Below are 20,186 nucleotides of genomic sequence, written 5' to 3'. Positions count from 1 at the left end.
TGTTTTTGTACTCTCAACACCATGCTTAAGAATAAAAAAAAAAAAAAACATCGCCGATGGCGAGGGTCGTACGTAGTTCATATATATATATATATATATATATTCCCGCCATCGGGAGTCAATTTTATTTACGATTTTCCTCCTTCCTCACTTTGGTACATCATGTCTGCCTCTCGGCGAACACGATAGACAGACACGCGTGTCTACGTGATGATCAACCCACTGCGTATACCTGTGAGCTGTATAAACATCGTGACAGCAGCTTTGAGCCTTTTACTAATAAATCGATCGTCTTTATCGACGAGTCGCTGACAGGCATTTAACCTAGTAAAGTAATGGCGGTGTCGGATTATATTGCTGCACATGCCTTTCGTGTTACACGTACGTGCGTACATTCTTACACTAACCCCATAAAAATACCAGGGCGTGTCCGCTCGTTGCTCCCGCAGTGTAACGTTACACAATTTCGCCCCAAATTGCTCGACAATCGTTCTCTAGATCGTCATTCAATTTCACGATTCATCCTCGCAGCGCCGCTCTGAACGCCCATTTAAATTACCAAAATTGTTCCCCGATTTACAATTTCGCACGCGTGGATCGACGCGAGTAATTTCAATACGATCATCGCAGTTTTGCACAACTACTAAAATTTCATCAAAGAAAAATGCCATTTCTTATTGTTACTATAATAGAATATTTTACTTCAATATTGTCAATACCGAGTATACACTGACAAAGAAATTTTTACTTCCAGTTACTGCTCAGTCCTTAACTATTTTCATTTTTCACCACAATCGAAATATGATCGACGATAGCGCAAGAATTTTTTCTCTGTGTACATTTTCTCGATTATTATTGCTAAGTCGAATTTGTTTCTTTATGGTCTTAGCCACGCTTTTTCACTTAAACAATTTGCCTCTACATCACTTGTTCGCTTTTCTTACCGTAAAAATAGAAGAAAAAAAAAGAATTCAAAGAATTTTCTACCGCACAAGTAAAATTCAAAAATAAACAAACAAGTAAGATCGTTATAAATCAGACACGTCATTGCATAATCGATAAACTGACCTAACTCGTAGTCATCGTCGTCGACTTGTTCGGCTATCGTTTCCATCTGATGCTGGGAACCTCTGACGGTGCCACCCTGACCGCCACCCTGCATCCTCATAGTATTTTTATCGCCTTCAGTGTGAATGATCGTCAGTTTTAGACGCGGGGTTCACATAATATTATCACTGGTTAATTGGCACCGGCGACGATTAACGCAATCTCGACACCGATGTTGATGTTAGCACGTGTTTGAAGAAGCGCCGTTCAAACTTTTCGGACATACTTTCACACGGCGTGTATAATACACCTGCTCTATTTCTGACCGAGCTCGTCGGCAGATCTTCGAGATAATTTTTTTTTTTTGTTTTTCAAACCGCTAGATTTTCACCACTGACAGTAATTGTTTTTCACACCGTTACAGGATTCGGAATTTCATGTTAATAATTGTGACCCAAGAGACGCGAGGATCAACTGCAGCAGCACCAGCAGCACTTATTTTATTTCACTTCAACTTCTCGGACGTTTCGACAATATTTATGCAATCTCTCTTATAGTGGGATAATATTTTCACCATCTAAATATTATTTCCCAAGATCCGATCGGCACGTTGCGTTATAAATACTACGTGTTAACCGAATTAGCACAGGTATTATACTTATATACTCTCCAAATAACCCGCACACACGGTTGTTTGCTTTCAATCCAAATTCAACCAGACGTTATATTCAGCTTTTCGATACACGTGTACTTTTCGTATAAAATAACTGTACAAACTAAATCACGCGGATATTTTCCACCGTACGCGTTGCTCAAAATTGCAAAAATCTCTCTCAATGAAAAAAAAAAAAAAATAGAAATAAACAAAAGAGAAACAACAAGTGGAGAATTAACAATTATCACTACGAATCTTTAGCAGAGAAATAACATTTGGCTCCAGAGATAAATCCGACCGACTAACAAATCTGATCCCGCATTTCGAGCCCGAAGATCAAGAGCAAGCCAAGAGTAAATACTTCGCTCTAATTCGCGGAACGATTTGTTGCCATTGTGTATATACGATACACGTATACGTATGCATATAATGCCGCGGCAAAGATTTGGATTTCCGGTTATTTTAATCCTTTAATCTAGAGCCGTTTCGCGTCCGTCACTCTAATACGAATCGGTTTCTATTATAGAATCCATTTTGCCAACGCGCGCCAAAAAGATGTGTTTTCCACACCAAGTTATATTGTACGATCAAAACGCACGTACGATTTCCCCGATTTATAACAATCTGCGTCTCTGAATATTAGTTCCAATCACCGAGGCAAATTAATCCAATTTCCTTGTCGAATCGCTGAATGTTTCGTTGAATAATATCATTAATAATAATAGTAATAATAAAGAAAAGAAAACGAACAAGAATTAAAAAAAAAAAGAAAAAACGCGATTAATCGTTTATCAAGTAAAGAAGACGATAATAACTCAATCTATAAATTCAGTCCCGAAAAAAGATCTCGGAATATGTTTTGGCACTGTATTACACAAACGACACACTACATGCGATATATTGCATGTGATTTAGAATTTATAGAGAAACAGTTGTGTGTGTTTTACTGCTTTTTTTTTTTGTTTATATTCTTTTTATGGTCGTCAGCTGCTGCTCGTCATCGTTGGTTGGATCGCGTCGGATGATTTTACGATACCGATCCGCATTGTTTTAATATCAGGCGTGAAAATGACATCGATACGGGGTGCATAACGTCCCTCGACATTGCGGTACTCGAGCTTTACGGGGGGCGAGGAATGCACCGCCAGCTTGCAGCAGCGGGCGCAAAAGTCACATGTAAAAATTGATCTCTCGTTGTCAGATGCGGGGGATCCGATATCGTGGACCGCCTTCTCGGCCGGTTCGCGCACAACTGCGGGAACTCTTCTTCTTCTCGTCTCGAACGCATGCGCGACATGAGAAACCGAGAATCAACTCTCGCCTTATCAGCCCGACTCCTCTCCTCTCCTCTCCTCTCCTCGCCTCCGATTGACATTATACGACGTTCTACGCGTGTGGGTGGCTGGTACCTAGTCTCCTATTGTCTCTTTGCCGGCTATAGGACGCATCCGACAACGTTTGCTCGTGAAATTTCCCCCCTGCGCGCGTGTGTGTGTCGATGGATGAATGCACTATAAGAGAAACGGGAAATGAGACGTTGTCTCGGGTTGCCGTCGATTTAACTGACACCAGAAATCAGATAACTGTCGAACGTTAGTCGATCAAGCGATTCGTCATTATCGGAAAAATTATTGCTATATGTACCTTATTCCTATTCAAACGATTATATAATATGTACACTGAGAAAAATTTCATTTGTTACTGTAGATAGAAAAATTGAGTAAGACAGGTATCGTTAAAAAAAAACTGTTTGAATATTGTTGGAATTAGGAAAAACGAGGTACGCCTAAACATTTTGCGCTATCGTCGATCCTTTTTTGGTAATTGCAACGCAATATCAGTTTCTGATTATCGCTGCACGAGCATTAAATTTCCGCAACAGTTGCAAGAAAATATAGTAATAGTACTAGACGTTCCGGTAACAGCTGGAAAACTAATTTTCATTTTGTATCTAGAACTATATTTTGTCGATTGTGGTAAAAAATGAAAATAGTTAAGGACCGAGCGGTAACCGGAACTAAAGATTTCTCTCGGTGTACAGGGAATATATCCCGAAATATGGTAAAAACGAAACGATTCGAATTTTGCAAAAATTCACGTCCTGGATTTTTCCTCGCTTATTGCGGCAGAGAATCGTGGCTTGTAGTTATATTTTCTAGTAACGCGAGCACTCGTAATAACGTTATTTTGATTCGCGCACACGTAATTCGTGCTGAATCAAATTTCAACGCCTAGACGGAGCGCCCTTAAGGTCGGTAATTGAACGAAGATCGACGTACCTGCCTCTCATATGGAATCTGAATACCTCCTCGGCTGCTTTTCACAGCGTATAACCTTGCGGATCGAAGGACGAGGCTTCTGCGTTATAACGAAGTAGTCGAGCGGCATTGTGCTGCTCTTAGAGGGTGGAAAATTGTTTATTCGAAAGAAATTTCAATGCGCAAAGACGGGAGTTTTCTTCGTTCCCCCTTTATAACTTGCTTGGATTATACGAGATTTTAGGTTGAAAGAACAGCGATCCAATCGTCTGATATTAAAAATACAATGAGACACGGTTGCGGGGGTTCCAGTCTGTGTTTCGTGCACAAAGGCTTACGTTTCATTTTCTCGGGGTAGCAAATTAATTGCTGTTTCATCTGAAAGTATAAACTTCAATTTGCGAGACTTTCTCGTCATGACACATGTGTGTAATACGGTGTGAGAGATACCCGAAGCTGCGATGTTGTGTAACAGAAATTTAACGGCTAATTCGCGTCTTTTATAATGTCACAAGACTTATGTACAAAAGATTTGAAGCGCGACGTAATCCGTAGAAGAAATTATTGCGACTAATTTTCAAATAGATTCGATCCTAATTAGGCGGAATTACGTTGGCCAAACAACAAGGAATTCTACGAATGTATAAATGTAATACCGATGAGGCTAAATTCGCCCACGTGAGCTTATAATTAAGAGAAACTACACGGGCTTTATGTAGTCAAGTCGTATAATTATTTCCTAGAAAATTGCTAGAGAGCGAAAAGAAAATTAATCTCAACTACCTGGCAAAAAAATCTGTGCAGCAAAATTTACTAAATCACGAGTCACGTCAATTGGTTACTGCGATTCCTTTTCCATTGTTTAAATAGATGTAGCATAAATTACATTGGGCTGATATTGTTTATTGAATTAAAATAATTAAAGAGCCGACTTACAGCCTTCGTAAAATAATTTGACCGTCTACGTCTGATTCTTCCATCGCAACGAAATCTTTCAGATTGTGATGGAAACTTTTATCGGTATAAATGATGAAAATATCTCTGTTTCGCTTGAAAATAATTTGAGTAAACTTTCCGCACAATTTCGGCTGTTAAATTTAAATATTACTACACTGAATCGTTTCTCAATTCCGATTGATATAGAAAGAAAAGCTTCGAGCGCCGTACTAAAAATCGAGCGATCAGACGCGAAACTTGAGAAAATTAAAGTCAAAGGTCCTGCGTATTAATTAACAGCGGTGAATTATCTTCGTTATTCAGGAGCGTTCGGCGCAGGGAATTTTGGCTTCGGGACGGGGTAGAAACCACCAAACAATTCGGAATTAGGCGCTTTCGGAACCTTTTAAATTCGGAACTTCAGCCCCACCCTTTTGCTCAGAGACTAGCGGAAGTGGTTTCAGACAGGAAGGACTCACGCGATGGGTTCCCGGACCGGAAATGCAGATTTGAAAGTTCTTGGCTCGTTCCTGCGCTAATGAGAAACTACTGGCACACGTTAATTGCTTCTCAACCCTGCGGAAAGGCAGCCTTCGTCACACGGATTATACTTGCAAGGGGTTTCATCCTTCAGACATCAGGTTAGGTCGGCTCGTCCCGGAGGCTCCGAGCCATCGGCCGAGTTCAGAGAGATATCTAATTGGAACTCGGTGTACCTCGGAGTCGGGCTTGTTGGAAACGGAGGAACGACGCGGGTTGTTCGGCCTTTTCTTATTCTCGCCAAAACATCCCGCTGCCTTGTTTCCCGTCAACAAAAAACTCAGAGAACACTTTTGCACTGTACGCGTTCATGCGAAATTTCCGGTAATGCTTACCGTCCTCAACGATTTTCATGACGGAACAAAATGAAAATTAGTTTTTTAGTTATGGCCAGAAGATACAGTACGAATTGCTGTACCTTATTTTTTATCATCATCGTCATCTCGTATCTGATATCTTGTAATAACCGTTACAGAAATGAGTTGACGCTTGGGTCTGATTTGACTCAAAAACTTGTCGTTAACTAAACGGACCGATTTAATTACTCAATAACCAGAAAACTGTAACGTGGCGGTAATAAATAAAATAACTACGGAATCTCACCAAACAGTTGTGCGCTAATTGTACCAAACTTGCTTTGCAATAGTTGTGGATTAATCGTTGTTAGTTATCGAAATTTCGTTTCCTCGCTCTGATTTTCTTTTCTTTAAATTTAAACCGTCACGTTCTCGACTTTTACGGCTCATCCACTTTTGGAGACTGACTGATCCGCTTCTCGACTCGAAGAATCTGAGGGACCCACCTTTAATGCCCCCCTAGCTTAATTGAAACCTCAGTTATTATCATGGACACGCCGAGTCTCTGCCTTGAGGAACGATATCGATTCGCTTTAAGTAACCTCCATCGAGTCATACGTCTCTGTCACAACCTTTTTGCCCCCCAATTCTCTAATCAAACGTGCCGAGTTCATTCTTCCACTTTAGCCTCTGGGCAAACAAAATGGCCGTCTAAGTAGCCTAGCCTAGCTCTCTCTCCCCCTCTCTCTCTCTCTCCATTACATCGAGGCATCTGATTACACCGGATTGAGGGTGATAAGTGAGTCCTTTTTTCTTTTCTTTTTTTTTTCAAAACAACGCGTTTATTGCCAGTGGAAATTAGACAGCTGAAATTTTTTTTCAGTCACACGGTTCCGTCTCTCCCCTTTAAGCTGCCACTCATTATAAATCAGTGTTACGAATTTTTCCGTGAATTTCCTAAAGGTTTAACAAAATCAGGTATAATTTCGAATTATCAGTACAAATATACGTCTAGTTGGGTTTTGCACAATTTTTCAGTCACTATTACTAAACGACATTCTGAGGAAGATAACGAGATTGATTACAGAGTGAAATTATAGCGATGCTATACATATACATTTAATTAAAACGCGTAAGCTGTTTAATAAAATAGGGTGTAATTTCACATGTGGTGTATTGTAATATACCGCACAGGTGACGTAAGAACGCTTAGCCCGAAAAGCTCGCGTCTCTTTTTGCCGTTAATATTTATAGTTTCACTTTTACGAACTTCTTGCAAAACTCTCTCTCTCTCTCATTTTCATTTCGCACAACGCAACGTGCCAAATATTTCGGCTATAAATTAAGACCCTTGTGTATAGGTATAGATACGTATCCTCCGCCCTCGTGTAACGCCCAACGCTTAGCTCGATAACAGGCCCCAAGATTCTTACTCGACGCTTTACTTTTCACTTCTTCTTTCGCTTAGGATTATTTTTATTCAACATCCGGGCCTATTTAGCACTAAACCGGCTACAAGCTTGTATATTCCGCTAATAAACCTCGGCTTCGAAACCGAGACTTTATACCAGGAGTAAAGTTCTCGTACAGTTTCAAAATCGGGTTTTGTAATACGGTAATCCTGTGCGCGAGAAACCGTGGAAATTATCCATCTAGCGACGCCACGCTGAACTGTAAATCGCAATTTGTCACTTTTCGATACTTTAGCGATGAAGGAAAAATTGATCTGAAAATTTGTAACTAATAACTGATTCAAGATGAATCTATGATTATGCGAACCAGGAATGATGGCTGGTCAGTTTCTGGCTGGCAGTAAAATACTTGATAATGTATTTATGCTATATATGCCAGGATTATCTCGACCTCAACAAGACTTGTAAACCATCGTGTATGTATTTACAAATCGAAACTATACATCAACGGTTAACGAATACCGTGTAAACCTCGAATTTATTACACCACATGCTATAGAATCGAGTCAATTAATTGATTAAACGACCGAAGGCTCTGCACGGTTTGAAATTTGTATCAGTCGTGTAAAATATTATCGTCGAAAGAATTGAGATATACTGATATTTGGAAAGTGGGAACTTTTACTTCTTCGAAGACTACATTTCTCCGTTTTCATAATTTTTGCAAAATTAATACGGGCATTTCGGAAGTAAGTATAGTAATATACAAAGAGTTCGATCGTAGCAAACAATAATTACTCTAATATGCTTGTTGCTTCTACTAAAGTTATTTATTAATTTCAATTGTTGGTCACATAGTAGATAGAAATATCATTCTATGGTTAGACTTGGATTTAAGTTATCCAAGTAATTTTTAAATGAAAAATCTAGGCCTTTCACATCTCTGACTGGTTTCAGGCCAGCTTTATATACGTCTTTTTCTTTCGTATCTACTCGACAAGTTTTGAGTAATTATACAAAAAAAAAAAATAAAAATTTATGCAATCAACCTTTGAAAATTAATTTAGGGTACAACATACTCATCAGTCTCACTTGAGCCAAGATCCTCTGATCAACGATATTTTTACCCAAAATTATATAATTTTGAGTGTCTCGATTTAAAGATAAAAAACGATATAATATTATTCTTGAAGATCTCCGACACTTCTGTAAGTCAATTTTTCCCATAAATTCACTGTAGTTTAATACTAATACTTAATATCTTCTCGTTAAACAATTCTCGCTCGCATTATTCCGGATTTCTAGTTGAAAAAAAACTGGTTTAAAAAGAAAATATTCCCCATCTACGATAGCAAATACATACGTGAGCAAAGGGAAAATGGCCGCCGGTGTTAATTAGGTAATCAGCACGAAGCTGTGCACGTATTGTACGATATACGGATAGCTGATTGCGCGGAAATTAGTATCGGGTACAGTGCGCCTAATGACTCGCGGCACGTATGTACACACATGCCTGTAACGCCGGTTCGACGAAACGCGTCCGAGTTGGAATTTCATGTTTTCGTGTCGATATTTATCAGTTTTCCTCTCTTTAATTCACTCAAGCAATTCGTGTTTCAGCCACGATCCATGCTTCCGGGTTTTTTTCTCCAGTTTTCAATTCGAAAGAAAAAAAGAAACGTTCGAAATTCGACGCGAGAGGAACGGATCAAAGTGTTTAAGAGATCATCCTAGTGTAACGGGTCGAGAAATAGCTGATTTTTGCCATTTTTTTTTTTTATGTCAAATCGAAGCACTCGTCCTTATTTGTTTAAAATCATTCATATTTTCTTAACGAAGATCTGTCAAAACAGGCTAAATTTGATACTTTTTCAAACCGCCGCCACATTTTGTCAATATTAATTAAAGAAAAAAAAAAAAAAGAAAAACTTCCATAGCAAGATAGCGTCTTTCACACCGATTAATAACCTTTTTACAAATTTTGTTTTTTTTTCTCAGATAACATTTACGACCGCCACCGTATCACCCACCGTGGTTGTTTATTTTTTTCCGAAGTCATTCTCAATCTTGTAAGATAAATTAAAATAGAAAAAAAAAAGATAACAAACGTTTAACAATTTATTTTCCGTTCTTCGTTGCACGAGTGCTTTGAAAAATCAGATTGACCCATTTTTTCGACCCGTTACACCAAGACGATCCCTTAATTTATCCCCCGGGAAAATTCGCTCCTTCAATTTATTTCACCACCAATTCGCGGAGTTTTTATTCTCGTATCGTAGGCATCGTCAAGGGTTGAATTTTTCTCGTTTTTCCCGACAATTTCAGTCCGGTGTCTACGAACCTGACACAGATGGCTCGTCTTCACGCTGTGTCTTGTTTCGGCACTCCAGCTTCGTTGGGAATTTGCGGGAATGGCGAAACGCCTCCTGACTCCGCAGTGTTAATTTCGCGTTTCGCGTGGCAATTTGTCACCGCTGTGCAGTTTGCACGCGTATATATATGTATATATATATACATATATAAAACGGAGCCGTCGACGCAACGAGGGAACCGACGGACTCTTAAACGCCAATTTTTCTCCGCCTTTCCTCGTCTCTCATCTTCTCCTAGAAAATAAAATTCTTTCGCCGACTTTCCGCCTTAATATTGCGGAATTGTTTCAATCGCCATTTTTTTTTCTTTCTTTCTTTTTTTTGATCCAGCAATCCACCCTCTTTGTTATTAGGTATATATTTATCAAGTGAAACGCTATTGCGTCGTTTTTTTACGTGAGAAACTTGCCGTAAGTTTCTTTTTCACCTTATTCGGTAGTAGCCACGATTATCGTTATCATTATTATCATTGTAATGCGAATGCTTGGTTTTGACAGTTGAAAAAATTGATTCGAGCGGAAACGAACCACCGGCTTGTACGTGAATCACTTTTTATGAAATGGCACGTTTCAGTTTAGAGGAAAGCACGAGTTTATTCCACTTCCGTTTCAGTTCCATCGTAATGCGAATAAATTTTCAACGCGTGCATTGTAACAAATATATAACAAGTTGTCAGAGTTGAACCAAATTAATGCGAGCTCGAGAAGGAAATTAACATTCTATTCAACTTTGAGACGTTCGTGAAAACGGACGTTTTCGTAATGAAACGTTAATCAAATTTATAGACGTACATTCACGCGAAGAATCGTAAAACTAGCTAAAGCAATCAAGACACGTATTAGATTATAAATTCTCTTCAAAATTGACTCACCCTGCATTCGTTCAAGCCAAATAAATAATGATAAATGCGTTGAAAATATGTGATATTCGGAAAGCAATGTTCACACTACTTGCACAATCAATTTCACAGATAAATTATTGTCTGCCTTGAATTCTTTTGCTGTACGAATATCTGCGAATCAGGACCGACTTTTGGCACGGGTGTGATATTTTTTCGATTTTTCAGTCGTTATACACCGAAACGACATGTTTAATCCAAAAATAACCGTCAGCGCAAACGCGTTTTCCAGATTCGCCGAAGCGTTTGGTCCGCACATATCGACTATCAGGGTTCGGATAAATTCTCACCCGTCAAAAGCACGTGAAAACACGTACGCGGCGACCGACGTTGTTTGCAAGCTCAACACGCGCCCATTATTATCCTGTATAACACAGGGTTGAAAATCAGCAGGAAGGATCCTTGTAATTCCTGAGATCCTGCAGCTGACCGGGGTCCAAATTTAATCGCCAAATTACACCCAAATCACGAGGATTCGGACGTTAATCAAACCAGAATTTGACATTTTATTTATTGTCTTCGAAGTTGGAAATTCTTCACACGTGTATGTAAATGGAATTGAAATAAATTGATAAATGATTCAATGAGGGAAGGGATCGGAAAGCGCCTTGCACCAGCGCGCCAAGCGAATTTCTAGATTCGGTGTAGGTACAAGTTCGGCGGTTATGCAGGACTGAGTTTACAGGGGTTGGTTTTGCATCGCAGGTTTGAGATAGCATGAATATTCAATCCCAGAGGCCTGCTGGAGATGTCGACTAACCGAATCCTGGAGCGGATGACACGGCAAGGGTTCGCCTTCTCGTTTTGTCGATGATAACGAGTCACACCCCCGATGATACATTTAGGGACGTACCGCGGGGGCGGGGTTGAAATTCCGAATTTTAAAAGTTGCGAAAATTTACTTTTCAGAACTTTGCTCTATCTTAACTTGAATTTTCGGAATCTTGCATTCCGGAAGTTTGATCCGTCGGGTTTCCGATCGACCATTCGAAACTTTGTTGTTTCTTGAAAGTTTGATTTCTTTACTTCAAGTTTCGCCGCAAAGTAATTCGGAATTAAGCGCTTTCGATACTTCGGTCCCGCCCCATAACGCAACATACGTATATTACCTATCACATGAGTCAACGAAAGGCTGATCATGTTCGTACCAATGAACGAAAAAAGTATAAAAGTACCAAGAAAAAAAAGAGAGGATGGGGTGAAAATGTGTAGAAAGATCATTACTCACAGTCTCGCTAGATATTGACAAAAGGATCGAGATGCATGAATTTTTAAAATGCTGAAATGTATTCGATAGGATTGTGAAATTTAGAAACAGATTCGATATGTAAGAAAAGTCAATATGTAGAACAATGAGAGTTTAGAACAGCAGAATACATAGATCGAGTTAGAATTCTGACGATTCTGTTAGCTCTCTGTATACTTTGTCCTTTCTGGATTCAGACTTTTCTACATTTTCAAATTCTAGCCAAATAAACGATTTTCCCATATTTTAATGATTCAATTAAATTGCGCCCCCTTTACTTTCTCACCCTTCTACATTTTCAAACCCCTTCAAGGAAAACATAAAAAAAAAAAAAACAAAAATAATAAACTCTGGCAAAGCCCTACTTATCAAACTAATTGGAGGTTTTAGAGACCGATTGTCGGTATATATTGATCGAGATTTCAGCCTATAGAGATAAAACAAACTTCATTGATCGAGAGACAAACGTATAAAATTCTTTCATAAGGCAGCTGAGAATGAGAGAGGACTGCGGAGACGTACGTAATTTTTAAAATTAAAGTAATTTTTATTGTTTGGTAAAAGCTGCTGACGCAGTCGTTCAACGACTCGCTTCTCGACGCGTGTACCCCAATATTATACTTACACATATATAGGTATATAGATGTATAATGGAGTCGGACAATATTCCGATACTTTCCAAATCACCGTGGCATTTTCATTCTAAGCGATCCAACGATTCATCGTAAGTATCTCATTTATATCCGCAGCTCTTTCAGCGTTCTTTCTCGGTTTATTCTCATTTTTCTTTCTTTCTTCGCTGTGTTTTGTTTTTTTTTTCTTTACCGTTAGTCTAATTACGCTATATCAACGTTCCCAGCGATCCTTTACGGGATAAAACCGTTTTCTTTCACGCTCATATTACGTAATACATAAAGAGAGAAATTTTTTGCTCCGCAGTTCAATCGCAAGAGTCTGTAATACAATGATCGTACACAACGATTTAAGCCCATTTTGCACACGGCGTGAATTTTAATTTTTTACCGTCCTGGTGAATAAGAATTGTAAGCTGGTTTTTGCCGAATCGTTTTTGCCACACGCGAAAAATAGCACGCGTGTCGAATCTGGAACGAAATGTCAGTACCAAAAATGAAATTCCCTGTAATATTTGCGCCTTTGATCAAAATTTGAACGAAAAGTTACCCGACTTTATCCTATGTGCGAAACAAATATTATATAAATATACCTACTTCGAACTTACGTACTGGGATCTATTTTTCATACATATACGTTTACATAATTTATATTGTGCAAATTGATTTTCTCGTCTCGTACAATTTATTATATACAATTAAACAATCGCGACGGAATTGTCTAAATTTACTACTTAACAACTCATAGATTCGCGTGTTCTCACTGCGCGCCTGGATAGCGTTGAATTGTTCGAGACAATTTCAAACGGAAGAATAAAATACGATTAGAAAAAGTAAAGGGGTGAAGAGATGAAAATGAAAGATATAGTGCGAAGCAAATATTAAACATCGCGGGAATTTTGTTTGGACAGTTTATATTCGAGTACGGTTCCGTATCGAAACCCCTCTGCAAATATTATACGAGTATGTACGTAAAAAATATATGTATGTAACGTTGAATTTGTGAAATTCGGGATCCCCTCTCAGGCGCACTCGAATCTCGGAGTATACATGCATGAATTTATAAACATATTTATCTACGTAAATGGGGCACCGTTATTTATCTCGATCTCAGAACGAATTTACAAAGGATAAAGTGGTCGAGTATTTTTCTTTCCTCTTTCGATTCGAAATGCGAAACGATATAATTTGAGCCGATCTCCGAGGTGAAATAGTTTATTGCAATTTTTATGAGAAAATATGCGATTCTGAGGACATCTTGGACGATCATCTATGCATGACCGATTGTTAATACAGTCAAGAGTGGTTGGGGTTAAAATATAAAAGGGTCAAAGAATATAAGGGTGACGGTATTGAATTTTTTAAAAAGTGAAAACTTAATTTACAGAATTTAAAAATGTACCAAGCCGAAGTCTGGAGAAATGAAAACATCAAAAGGTTGGAATATAGAATGCCAAAATATACAATCGTTGGGATTCGTCTCGTTAATAAAAAATCCTTTACAGATTCTAAATTTTGCCGTTTTAGGTTTCAACCTTTGTGTATTTCGACGTTCTGTATTTTCAATTTTCTCTACTTGGACTTTCCGAATGTTAATAATTCTACGAACTAAATTTTCGCACATTTGAAAATTCGCGATGTTAGTTTTTCTATCCCCACCCCTAAGGAGAATCGTTTGTTCACAGAAAAAGTTTGCGAAGAGGGGAGAAAAAAAAACCACCCTCTGGGTATGTGGAAAATGCACAATGAGCCAGCTGCTAGATTCATACGAGACGGCTTGCCATTTACAAACGTAAAATAATACTGGGCGTACATATGTAGTTGTGTAAAACCCGGTGGCTAAAGCTCGATAACCTTTTCAGCGTTGAAACGGAGCTTTTTGAGAAAAGCATGCTTCGCATCTCGGCGCTGAGTGTGTTCCAGTGAAAAACCGCATAAAACTCGTGTCGGGGTTTTGTTTCAAACAGTGAAAAAACTACTGTCCTTAAAATTTTGTCTTTTACGTTAGATACGTAACATATAGGTATGTATGCTGAAAAAAAGCATCCACATTTCTCATCGCGATTCACTCCGCTTCTCTCTCTCTCTTTCTCTCAGTCCGTGTCTCCCTTTCCAATTTTTTTAACGAGCCACCGACACGACACGTCGATAAATTTCGTAACTCGTAGGTTGGAGAGGTGCGCAGTTGATCTCGACTAGATCGTCGAACGAAACTTACGATTAGACGATAGGCAATCTCTAATGACTTCCAGGAAATGAGGGTACGGTCATTATGGTAATGATCCAGTGAGCGGTGTCTGCGTGGAACGCCACAATTTCTCTCTCTCTCTCTCTCTCTCTCTCTTTATCTCTCTCAGACCTCTCTCAATTTCAGCTGGAACACGTACCAACGTCAAATGATCAAACGGAAATTCGACCGAGATACAAATCTCAGCGGGGAAAAATAAAGGGGTGAGTCAAACTTTTTACAACAAATTTCAAGCGGAGTTTACATATACTGCACATATTGTATAAAGAAACGCAAAAATTGTACAGAAGTGTAAGAGAGATCAAAGAAGAAAAAAAGACGAGAAAAGAATATGAAAAAGACGAAGAAAAAAACACGTACGTACTCGAGTTTGTAAGAATCGCTTGAAAACGACGGAGAAGTTCGCAGCCGAGCGAGTTTCGTAATGTTTTGAGAAATCTTGACAAGCCGAGACGAGAGTCACTCGGCTTTAAAACTCGGCAGCTTTTCGAGGACTGGCTCGGAAAAGCTCCGATAGGTACCGAGGCGTAAACGAAGAGATGGAATAACAGTTTCTTGTTTCTTTTTTTTTTTTTTACACGGTGTAAATAGAAAGGACAAGAAATAGAAGAGGATGATGAAGAAGAGAAAGAAGACGAGGAGGAAGAAGACCGAAGCGAAACGGAGTTGAGGTACCCAAAGTCGTATAACGCGTGTATATCTGCAAAGCACGGTCGTGGAATTCGTTCTAGTGAAAATATTTATGCATTCCAGTTGTACAGTAAGTACTAGGTTCTAGTTTCCTTTCACACCTATTTCACATTCCCGGCATTTGTATTCTCTTTGGACTTACTTTTCTGTGCGAGCTTTGAAAATTACCGTCTCGTCATTTTCTTCATGTTCTTCTTACTCTTCTTCTTCTTTTTGTCTGTTACGTAATGACGCAAACGATACACGCCGTATATACGGATCAAAAATTTCCGACCGATGTATCGTGTAAGGTACCTATATACGTAATGTGTTGTATACGCCTTTACAAACAAACACTTTTTATACGTATAATATATAAAAGAGTACAGAGTATCGATATTTTCTGAGACGCCTAACCGGAGAAAGAATTTCGTTCTTACATCGGCGAATGAAGGTGTTTCTTCTTCTTTTTTTGTTTTTTTTCTCTCGACTTTGTTTCATCTGCCTTTTTCTTTTCTTTCTTTTCATCGAGATCAGCGTGGGAAGTATCCGACAATATATTTTCCTGAGCAAACAAATGCTGCAGGGTAATAAGGTAGCTTACGAGTAAGCGTCACGTTTGCCCGACCAAAAAGCGATTAAGCAACTCGGATAAAAAGGAATCGCATAATTTCTGGTGAAGATTCGAGATATCACGTATATTTTATAACAACTGTCTTTGTACAGGATTTAACGATGCGCATTTCTTTGCCGCGAGAAAGTGTTTGTACGCGAACATTACAATAAACCAAAGTTTCTACGATGCAATTCATGTTTATTATTATAGTTATCGCTGAATCCGATCGAAACAACAATGAGAAAAAATTCCCACACCACAAACTTCAACCGGTTCTTTTGCAATAACTGAGACAGATTTTTCTTACAGCAATTACAACGCCAAACGCAGTTTGCAGTTTACCAAATATTTACGAACTATATGTATAAAATCTCTGGAAACTAGTCGGTCGATAAAAAATACGTTACACTTTTATAACACACAGTGACAAGTTCTGTCACGAAATTTCATAGATTTGATAAGTATGGAAAATTGCGATCTTAAAATTTCTTAGGTATAACGAGAGGTTTATTTTCTATCAAATTCTCAAAACATTTCCTTGAACATTCATTTTCCTTTCATCCGTTCTGATCAAACGAAGACGATTCTTTCACCTAGCAGATAATTGGCAAAAGAACGTTTTTTTTTTTTTTTTTTTTTTTTTTTTTTTTTTTTTTTTTTTTTTTTTTTTTTTTTTTTTATATCCAAGTAAGAATTCCTCGTCTCGTGCAGGAAAAGACACGAGTTTCCTTCAGGGAAGGAAGCCGGTATTCCGTGTTACAGGAAGAAAAAAGGGCAAGAAGAAAGAAGTAGCAGAATATTTATCTTATTCACCGTTCCTTGAGGATTGAGCGGAGATGATGGTAATCCGTGCGATACGTTCCGGGCAAGAAGAAGCGGCCGACATTATAACAAGTTTCATCCGCAACTTTTGTTCACGTGATACATATATAAATGTATATATATATACATGTATGTAATACATACGCGCATTGCGTGTGTACGAATCATAAAACAAGGGCTAATACGATCCGGAAAGTCCGGATCTCGGTCGGTTGAAATAAATCTTCCAAGAGATGGGGGGGAAGTTGGGCGGAAGGATCTCCTGTCTTTATCCACCGGCTTTCAAAGCTCACTCTGACATCGTATACAAACACGTTAGTAAACCAGAAGCTCCCCCGCAACTCGCTTGCATTGTGACGTAAACATTTTCCGATAGGAAAATGGAAAATTGTTGGGAACTTCCTTGCGGGTCGCTTATTATTCTCAAATATGAAGACTTATCGCGTGTGTAGGTTGTGTAACACGAAAATCACGTGTAGATACACTTTTATAAGAATAATAATATTTTCAAGGTAAATTCGTATTATGCATGCCTGGCTTCTTCCCTCCCTGTTATATTCCCAAGTTTAAAAAAGTATTTTCATCCCGAATGGACGTACCTGAGATTTATGACAAGATTCGTTGGAACGGGATAGAATTCAAGACGCGAGAATACTTCGATGAGATTGAATTTCGTCCAACGTCGCAGCGTATCGTCGTCGAGTTCTTGCAAACGCTAGATTTCCGGTACAACACAAGAATTTTCCAAAATTCTTGGAAACCGTAAATCACGCGTCATCGGCAAACCGACGTTTCGCAAATTCAACTCTTCCACAGTTATTTTCCGTGGGAAAATTTGATTAAAAAATAAAAAGCATGCGACTCACTCGACGTGTATCCAAACTCGTCCTCCGGTTCTGGATCGGCCTCGATTTCCTCCTTCGTTCTTTTCACGTTTCCGGCGCTCTTTCTGGATATCTGAAAACCAAGAGATTCGACGCGATAAGATCGCCGTTTCGTTTCGTTCACGATCAAAAGAAAAAAAAAAAAAAATAAAATAAAATAAAATAAAATAAACAAATAAATAAATCGCAACCGTTAATCAATTCCCTCCTCCCCCTTTCCCCACAATATTAAACCCCTGCAGCAATGTTGAACTTATAAGCAAGTTCCCGAGTTCGCATCACTCACCTCGATCCCTGCCTTCGTGTACACGTTTCCCTCCAAGTCTCGAGTGTCCTCTTCGTCGGAACTTTCATCCGAGGAATACTTCGGCCTCGGTCCTTCGCTTTTGGCCTGTTGTGCAGGCTGATCTTCGCCCTCTTCGCGGACCTCTCGAAGAGTACCGGCACCCTTCGGTGGCGACGGCGCCTTCTTCCTCAGGGATTGTTTCATGGAGGATCTGGGAACACGTCGAGCGAATAGATATCATAAACGCGTGATCGAAAGTGCAGCGTTTTACGGTTTTACTCGATTCTGTATCTGGTATAATTATACTCGATGATCAGTGGCGAGAGAAAATCATCGGGGATTCTCGACCTGTTCGACTGATTTTATATACATAAATCGATACAAGGCGGGCAGCTTCTCTCTCCTCGAAACCACTTCTTCGCGACCCGCAATTTTCATTACGCTAAATACGTCCGGCTCTTTAGATAATCAGGCTAATTTCCATTTCATTTCCTAAACCATCCCGTCTGCAGTTCGACGATCGTTTCATTCCGCACGGTCAGTTTATACTATCTGTAGTAAAGCACGCGATTTTCAGATCGAACCTGATTCAGAGAACTAAATTCACCCGGAAACTCGACATTCAACTCGAAGTGTAGATGTAGCGATGTATATAAATTAATTATTTGAAACCACCGTTGGTTAAAAAAAAAAAAGAATCGTAAATTCATCACGATTTGGTAAAAACGTTTGAAACAAAAACGACACTGCTGCATTATTCGGCGCATACGTTGATGAAATTTTGCAACCCTGTGGAATGATTCGTTATTGCCGACGGAAAAAACAACAATTTGCAAATCGCGAGTAATCGAGTTTAATTACCTTTACGTTTGATCAACCGACGACACGAATTATACGCCCGGGACGTCAGCTGGCATTGTACCTACATATCTTGCAATGTAATTAAACGGGTATTTAACAACGGCAGGCGTTTACTCGTGTCGCAATTTGGCAACTAGCCAAGATGAACAGGCCGATGGTGTTGCTTGTAACGTTATAAATTACAGATACTATTATGCGATATGCAAGTTTTACAGTGAAACAAGTGTCTTTTCTATTTCACTCCATTTTTTTTTTCCTATCATCAAATTCCGTTTCGACAATTTTTTGGTTTTACGGATATCACCTATATTTGTGTATTACCAGAATTTCGGTAGAAGAAATTCATTACAGTCGAAAAAGTAAACGATTGAAAAAAAAAATTGTTTCTAATCACGCGATTGAAACGTACATGATATTTAGAGCGAACGTTATAAAATTTTTTTTAAATCGTAAAAATTTCTCATTTCAATTCACAGTTTGATCCTTTTCTTTCGTCGAAAAATCTAAAAAATAAAAATATCAGACAATCCATGGCTCGTGCCAAAAGCAAATGCTAAAAAAAACCTGTTTGCAAAAAATAAAGAAAAATCAACGTACGTTTCGAATGATCGATTATAGTTACATCGGATATTAGTTCACGCGTATTTCTTACCAAGAGGGTGAATTTATGTGCATTAACGACACGCCGCGTGGCAATTCGGTTGAAAATTATGGTCAGCAGTCGGTGAAATTATGGTCACTTGTAGCGCGACGATCTTATATTATGAAAATAAAAAAATCTTAAAACAGAAGAGAAGTACGTCGCGTTATACGACATCGGAAATAAAAATAAAGAAAAAAAAAAAAACAACACGCGTTGACTTCTGGAATCATCATCCTCTCCCTATTTCTGGGTCAATTCATATTCCGTTATCGTTGTATAATACACGTTTATATGTACGCGTATTGTGGAAGTTAGAGAACGGTGTAAATGCGGTATAACGGCACGTGTACCGATTGCCACGCGAGTAATTACAAAAGCCGGATCGACGATTCAATTAACAATATAATTATCCATCCTCGAGGAACACGATAACAGGAATATTAATTACAAGGATAATACACTGAGAGAAATTTTTATTTCCGGTTACCGCTCGGTCCTTAACTATTTTCATTTTTTACCACAATCGAAAAAGTTCTAGGTAGAAAATTAAAATTAGTTTTACAGCTGTTACCGGAAAGTCTAGTGTCCGTTACTATTCTTTTTCATTACGATCATTGTCTCACTAGATTTTCTTGCAACTGTTGCGAAAATTTAATGCTCGTGCAACGATAAATTGACGTTAAAGTCTTGTTTAACTAAAAAAGTAGAGTAAACCTCGCAAACTGATTTTGCGTTGCAATTACCAAAAATGGATCGACGATAGCGCAAAATGTTTACGCGTACCTCGTTTTCCGTAATTCCAACAATGTTCAAACAGTTCTTTTTAACGATACCTGTGTTAGTGAATTTTTTTAGTTACCGTAGC

The 20,186-nt window shown here is 38.7% G+C and overlaps 1 protein-coding gene across 8 annotated transcripts in view; it reads right to left on the bottom strand.

Annotated features, from left to right (window-relative positions):
* LOC124183687 overlaps positions 1–20,186 on the bottom strand; it is a 164,479-nt gene that overhangs the window by 34,992 nt on the left and 109,301 nt on the right. For all 8 annotated transcript variants that reach the window (XM_046572491.1, XM_046572496.1, XM_046572492.1 and 5 more), the window contains 2 exons: positions 17,818–18,028; positions 17,514–17,604 (listed from right to left, as the gene is read on the bottom strand). In XM_046572491.1, the coding sequence (XP_046428447.1) occupies positions 17,514–17,604; positions 17,818–18,028 (302 nt within the window). The remainder of the gene's footprint in view (positions 1–17,513; positions 17,605–17,817; positions 18,029–20,186) is intronic.

Source organism: Neodiprion fabricii, chromosome 5 (assembly GCF_021155785.1).
Source record: "Neodiprion fabricii isolate iyNeoFabr1 chromosome 5, iyNeoFabr1.1, whole genome shotgun sequence".
NCBI classification, from domain to species: Eukaryota; Metazoa; Arthropoda; class Insecta; order Hymenoptera; family Diprionidae; genus Neodiprion; species Neodiprion fabricii.
The sequence above is the reverse complement of the archived record's forward strand: the minus strand, read 5'-3'. Positions and strand labels throughout refer to the sequence as shown.